General features: G+C 35.2%; 1 protein-coding gene across 1 annotated transcript in view; it reads right to left on the bottom strand.

The window, feature by feature from the left end:
• Positions 1-380: 380 nt before the first annotated feature.
• The window catches only part of LOC149554287 (chromo domain-containing protein LHP1-like), a 76,449-nt gene continuing 69,143 nt past the window's right edge, over positions 381-7,686 (bottom strand). Inside the window, exons 5-6 of the mRNA XM_089789501.1 lie at positions 1,004-1,064; positions 381-844 (exon numbers count right to left, since the gene is read on the bottom strand). Coding sequence (XP_089645627.1) covers positions 797-844; positions 1,004-1,064 — 109 coding nt within the window. The 3' untranslated portion in view covers positions 381-796. The remainder of the gene's footprint in view (positions 845-1,003; positions 1,065-7,686) is intronic.

Below are 7,686 nucleotides of genomic sequence, written 5' to 3'. Positions count from 1 at the left end.
CTCTTACATCTGCAAACTCATTTACGAACTGTTGAATAAAATTTTAACACCAAACACCTCCATGACAAATCGTAAGTAAAATTCATCCAGGCAACAGGTCAACAACTGCAGCCAGGGCTACAAGAACCAAGGAAAATTACACAATTTAACAGATAAAAATTCAAACCTTAAAACAGCGCTTCATACTTGCAGAACATGAATAAACTTGCCTATGGCTGACAATTTCACCATGTTCTCTGTGTGCTAAATCTGTTAACTCTGTCTTGGTCAAACATGTTCACCCCTGCCAAAAGTTGGCACGCTCATGCACGCTACTACATTTTTTAGGATAACTCTCATCCCATTCTCACAATGAGCACAAATGTTTATAGCCATGCCTAGACTCGCAAAACAAAATATGTTGACGTAAAAGATACATACATGCAAAGATGAAAATCCACATTAGTTGCAGTTTAATTTTGTAAGACTAAGAGTGAAATAATATCTTCCATCCCTTATAACCTTACAGATGGCAAGTTTGTCATATGCATACATAATGAGAGGTGAATAAACCTGCTGATCATTGAAAATAATAATTTAGTGCCATCCTATGGTTAAAATCTGAACATAATTTTTCCCAGAATACTACACAAGATTCATATCTTTAAACCTTCTCTTCAGTGAGAATTATCCCTGAATATCTGAGAGCCTTAGTTTGAACAGAGCAATTAACAAGACCAGTATACAGAAACTTGAATCATGGCACTTATGCTGAAACTAACGGTTTTCTCACTCTGCAAATGGGAATAGTACACGTCTACACAGTGTTGTTGTATCGAAGATGCTGCTCATAAAAATCAATTAACTGCACATATAGTACTAAGATGAATTAGATGCTATCAAAATGCAAATCTAGCAAAGTTTTTTTTATAAAGCAGCAGACTTTGACAAATTGTTGAAAAAAGCAGATAATAATGCAGCAATCCACAAACCATTGTAAGAAATGGATGAGAGTTTAACTCACCAATGCAGGATAATTGGACCTCAAGAATTTGTTATCTACGACCACCTCAGATCCATCAGCTCTGTCCATTAAACATTTAACCACAATGTAAAAAAAAAAATTACTTAACATAACAGCAAATGTATGAGAAACAAGGTAAAAAATCACATCATTATGAAAAAATATTTAATTATCCAAGCACTTTTAGGTGTCCATTGGTGAAAGAAATAGCTTTTCCACAATTCAGAAGCACCCAAACCTTTACCCACATAGTTAGCAAATACCAACTTTTTCTTCCCTGATGTTTCTTCTTAAGAGGTTTTCAGAACACAGACAGCAGAGAAGGGGGAGCATTTCGTCTTTTAGGGGACAGCTACTAATGTTAAGGAAATTTCAAATATTTATATAGTAACAGTAACAAGCATTCATCATGGACATTAAAGAACCTTTGGGAGCATGGATAACTGAATATAAATATGACCTCTTTTCTCTTGCTCGCTGTGTGTGTATCTATTTATTTATGTACAATATATACATATGACATATGTATGGCACATATTTATGTGTGTGTATATAAATATATGAGTGGGATTTAATAAAGACATGTCTGACTGTCTATATTCGGTTGAGGGATTTGTTATCGAAGCTTTCTTGAAGCCTTTCTGCTGTCAAACACATTAACAAAGAGGAACAGTATTAGTAAAAAGAATTAACTGGTCATTTACTAGCTTATGTTGATTTGCCAGTTTTATATAAGCTGGGATACTAATAAATGAGATCGTTCTCTGAGTTTTCCATTCAGGACAGATTATGGAAGTAGCATATCTTGCTGACTATGACTTAACTCACATTCAGTAATACATTGACTGTAGCATGCCAACTTTTTCTACAGCAGTGCTTGTATACTAAACAGGTTGTCTGATGTGTATGAGACAAAATAATCCTCAACTGTGAAATCAACAGTGAAGATACAGGAATTTGCAACAGGGGATATGTAGTATGTAGATTTTGTGATCGTGATTAATCATTGGTATATTACTTGGTCATTATCATGTGGTGCAGGTTTGGAGGCAAAGCTCCCATAAGGTCCGGGCACAGTGCCTCTCATGGGGGTTTGGGGACAGCACAAACAAATATTCATTAAATTTTGCAAACCTCGAATGGGCATGCAATAAACAAAACAAGTGTCACAACTACAGATGCAACTAGGTGCATTGAAGGACAGGGTAAGGGCAATTCCTATCTGTACCCTACGGAGGACAGAGTTGCATACTATTATACTTTCAAAGATAATTTTTGTTCATATTCTTATTTTCAAATTTTCTGAATGTTAGTTTAGATTTTCCTGGCGAATATAAACAATTACAAACCAAAAACTTCCTTCTAAAGAAATATATTTATTATTGACTGATAATGTTTTCTTTAATTATTGTCATCCATGATTGTGGATTCTTAATGTACTGAACCAGCATTGACTACAACAGCATGGTAGAAGTCACAATGTGGAGCACGAAATGCTATTTACAAATTTCTCAAATGTGATTATATTAAAATATTTAAAACTATTGTTTCTTACTAATGCCCTTGGATTAATTCATTTGCTTTACTTCTCCTGTGTTGCATGCATTTTCCAGAGTGAACCTTGCACTATTGAGAACAGGCATCAGTTATGCTCAAAACACGAGGATGACAAGAACTTATAATCACATATAAGTAGGAATACAAGTATGAGAAAGTGAAAATAAAATCTCAGCAGGCATTACCATGCACAGATCATGTACTGATAGTCGACTCTTGTTAAAGCTTACATATGCACATGTTTCATACATATTCCAAACCTTTTCAAAGATTACATTGTGGTCCTATGCACAGATCCTGAACAGAAAGTTGACTCTCTTTACAGCTTATATATGCACATGTTTGATAAAAATTTCTTTCTCCTGAAAAGATTGGGTTGTGGTTTCTATATTTCTTTCATTATACAACTTTCAACTTTCACTCAGCAGCAAAAGTTTTTGGACTGAAATTATCTTTACCAATTATGAAAATTTATAAATGCAATTCTGCTGCATATTTTCAGGTCAAAATGAAGGTTGTGGTTTCTATATTTCTTTCATTATACAACTTTCAACTTTCACTCACAGCAAAAGTTTTTGGACTGAAATTATCTTTACCAATTATGAAAATTTATAAATGCAATTCTGCTGCATATTTTCAGGTCAAATCCATTTTATGGAATGGTACACTTGCAATTCAAGCTTGCACATGAAGGAATTTTCAGCATGATAGTTATGTTTGTCCATCCTTTGGACCAATTTTAAGGCCTACAAAGTTGTATGTCCCCTTTTGGGACATCAGGAACATTAAAGTCAATTTTATGAAGATGGAATGGTACACTTGCAATTCAAGCTTGCACATGAAGGAATTTTCAGCATGATAGTTATGTTTGTCCATCCTTTGGACCAATTTGAAGGCCTACAAAGTTGTATGTCCCCTTTTGGGACATCAGGAACATTAAAGTCAATTTTATGAAGTATAAAAATTGGCTTATGAGATCTTAATGCAGATTTTTTTTTAAGGTCAATTTAATATATAAAGGGAGTTGATAAGAGATAAAATGGCAAGAAGACAAGGAGACAGGGTAGGGGAAGCCAAAAAAGTCATGGCATGGGACATTAAAAGAGACAGACAGTTTCATTTGAGCTATGCTTAGATATTGATTTTCTCTTGAGTTTCTCTTGGAGAAATCTGCGTAGTGTTCAGCTTCATGTTCAGAACCTGAAGGCAGAACCCTTCAGGCTTTACTAGCCAAATCGGACACCAACCTGGTTCAGCATTGGAGGTGAATTCGTGATAGAGTTCAGATTTGGAGTTACAGGTTCATTTCTACATGATTTCCTGATCTGACTTTTACTGTTGTTTGTAAGATTGGATTCTATGTTACGTTATTCTTTTGCTGAAATTATAATGCAATAGCAATTTCTGAGAAATTTATGAGAGCATTTGCAGCTGTATTTGCTGGTTTTTTATTGCATAAGTTCTATGTTTTTTCCTGAAAATTATTGAAAAAATTATTTGGAAGAATATCCAGATGGGATATTACAGTGGTATTTAAGCCGGAAATCCTGTCAGCCTGTGAGGTTTTCCTTCAAAAACAAAGTTGCAGGAAAAGATTTCTCAGTTCGTCTGCCTGGGAAGTTTTATGAAGAAACAAACAGATATATTTACCACAGATATTATTTATTTGGCCAAAAGTGCAACTGTATAAAAATAATTAGTGGCATTACATTGGACCGATTATTCTTATGTAAAGCACTTGTATTGGCAGTTTATTTACTGGGACATTTATAGCGGAAAAATTTTATAATAATTTTTTAAGGTGCACGAGTCTCATATTCTGAAATATTTTCTATGGCAGTTAATAATTGGTTGAACTCATGAATATCATTCACGGAATAAAATAAATAAGGTGGAGCATTAGATCATGATCGGAGCCTTCAAAGATTTATTTTCTATGGCAGTTAATAATTGGTTGAACTCACGAATATCATTCACGGAATAAAATAAATAAGGTGGAGCATTAGATCATGATCGGAGCCTTCAAAGATTTATTTTATACTCCATTTTGAAGTGGCAAGGCATTCGCACACTCAAGCTGCAGGAAAGAATTAACATCCCCAGTAGCTCATACTTCATTGGCACCATAGAATATTTAGCGGACTATTCGCTGGCCCCGATGGAAAAGGTTTTGAATTTTAATTGCCATGAAAGGATCAATTATTTTTTCTTAGTCAGGAAGGAAATATTTTTTATCAGAGTAACGAGACTTGCCGCAAGTCGGGTGAGTCTCCCAAGTCAGCGAGTCAAGCATGGCTTGCCAGGTCAAAATGACCCGTGACTCACACTCGGTGAATCAGGGAGGGTGACTCACGGGTCACAATTGGCTTGACCCGAACGAGGGAGTCAACATCCAGCAAAGTGAAAACAATAAAAAATGTTTGTTTTTTTAATATTTTTTTGGTTCTTTTTTATCCTTAAGACCCTAAAAGAACTTTCATAACACTCTATAGAGAGGAAGAGATAAATAGAGTGTCATTGTTTTGCAACCAGCTGAAAGGAAGAGGAGAAAAGCTTGCACTTGTGACATTGGAGCGACTATATGCTTGCATTTAGATCATCAAGAAGTTTATAAGAGCTCTTCTCAACACTTCTCAACTCATTTCAAAGAGGGAAGAGTTGATTTTTTGGATTTTGATGATTTTTTCTCTATGCTTATGGGTTTTTTCGATTTTTTTTTATATATTTATGTGTTTTATTTTACTTTAGATTTTTCATAAAATACAATGCTTAAATGGTAATATTTGGTCTAAAATGTCTTATTGCAGCAACCTTGACATTTTTCCTTACTCATTATGGCTCCTCCAGCTAAAAAACCCAAGCTCTCTAAAGGCAATAAAAAAGATGAGTGCTGGAAGTACACCATCGACTTTCCCAGTAGAGGTAGAACTCAAACAAAATGCATATTTTGTAAGGCCATTAATAGTGGTGGGATAAATAGAATGAAATACCATATAGCTGGCATACGTGGTCATGATGTTGAGCCTTGTAAAGTTGCAACTCCTAAGGCTCAACGTTTTTGTCATGTTGCCTTAGAAAAATATGAACAAGAAATAGAATTAAGACAAAAAAAATTAACAAAGTTAGCTCAGATTGGTTCCACTTCCCTTCCATGCTCATCTACAACTGCTTCTATATCTAGTTTTACACCCCTAGGTTCCATAGGTTGTGTTGGAAAAGGTGCTTCCCTTCCCCCCTATCATCCTAGTGCTTCTGCTAGTGGTACTTCTTCTACATCTATTCCTTGCACTGCTAGTGGCACTGCCCCTACTAGTAGTACTAACATTACCTTTCGTCCTAGAGTCAGAAAATCTAGGTTGGACAATTTTTTTGTACCACATTCCACTCTTGGTGCACAACCCTCACTTGAGAGCTTGGTCTGGAATAGGGAGATCCATGAAGCTGGAAGGAGAGCAATGTGCAAGTTTTGGTACTTCTACAACATTACATTTATAGCAGTCAGGTACTTCAACTTCATTTATATTTGATTGTTTTACGTTTTAAGTTCTAAATTCAATTTTTGAATTAAAATTTTATAATTTTAACTTGATGTTGAAATATGCCAATTAAAATGTTTTTATAAATGTAAGAGGACTCCTTATTGGCAGGGGATGATTGATGCGGTTTCCATTTGTGGTGCGGGGTTTGAAGCCCCTACTGAAGATGAGTTGAGTGGCCCCCTCTTACTAGAAATTGTTGAGGAGATGAAATTTGAGTTGGAGGACCATGGAAAGATTTGGAGCCAAAGGGGGTGTACCATTATGATCGATGGATGGACAGATAGAAGGAATAGGACTCTCCAAAATTTTCTTGTTCCTAGTAGAGGTAATTCATCATCCTCTACTTCTCTAAGTCTAAAATTTAATGTATAATTGAATAACTAAAATTTTGTATTATTGACTATTCAATGATAATTATTTTGTTTTATTTTCACTTTCAGAATCCACCATGTTTTTGGAGTCTATAAATGCTTTCTCACATGTCAAAAATGCAAAATTCTTATGTGAGGCTATTGAGGAGGTCATAAGGGAGGTGGGGGAAGACAATGTTGTCGATCTGGTGACTGATAATGCAACTAATTATGTTGCTGCAGATAAAATTTTAACTTCAAAGTTTCTAAATTTTTTATTTTAGTTTTTCATTAATTTTTGAAAATTATAAGTTTTTTAACACATCTAAATTTTTAATTGTTTACTAACTAATTTAAAATTGTTGCAATGGAGAGACACTCAACAATCTTTTGGACTCCATGTGTGGCCCATTGCCTCAACCTCATGCTAGAGGATATTGGCAAGATTGAATGGGTGAAATCATGTGTTGCTAAAGCCAAAAAAATTTGCAAGTTCATCTATAATCATGCCTTAGTCCTCAACATTATGATGGGATACACGAAGAGAAAGCAGTTGGCTCGTCCTAGTATCACAAGATTTGTCTCTAATTTTATCACACTAAAATCCTCGCTGAGTTCAAAGTTAACTTTGTGGTGCATGTTTGTTGGTCCACAATGGAGTTCCTCCTCCTTTGCCACCACCTCTACAGGGATAGATGCAACAAAATGCATTTATGATGAAGAATGTTTTTGGGAGCCATGTAAGGAGATTGTGAAGTAATTTAAATTTTAAAAGCTTACCCCTTAAAATTTTATAAATTAATTTATCTCATACATAATTTTGTTTTATTTTCATTGTGCAACTTTGCAAAGTTTCATCATTCACTAAATTGTTTTTTTATTTAATTGTTTTGTAGATCACTGAGCCCCTTGTATCCCTCCTACGAATTGTTGATGGGGAGAAGCCCACTATGGGCTATGTATATGAGGGCATGGATAGGGCCAAGGAGCCTATTAGAGACAAATCTGTAGGAGTTGAGGACAAGTATGGCCCTATTTGGGACATAATTGATAGGAGATGCAAAATCAGCTTCATGGATGATGCAGAGCATGCAGCAAAAGAAAAACAAACTTCAATCAGCACCTTAACTTGCTTTCAACCTCCAAACAACAACTAGGCCTTCTTCCATGGTTAATGAATGAGCCAATGGACTTCTAATACAAGGAGACTCTACCCTGCAAGTGGACTCCATTTCAC

This window comes from Cupressus sempervirens, chromosome 6 (genome assembly GCF_028749045.1).
Source record: "Cupressus sempervirens isolate cs-2001-9-10 chromosome 6, ASM2874904v1, whole genome shotgun sequence".
Classification (NCBI taxonomy): domain Eukaryota; kingdom Viridiplantae; phylum Streptophyta; class Pinopsida; order Cupressales; family Cupressaceae; genus Cupressus; species Cupressus sempervirens.
The sequence above is the reverse complement of the archived record's forward strand: the minus strand, read 5'-3'. Positions and strand labels throughout refer to the sequence as shown.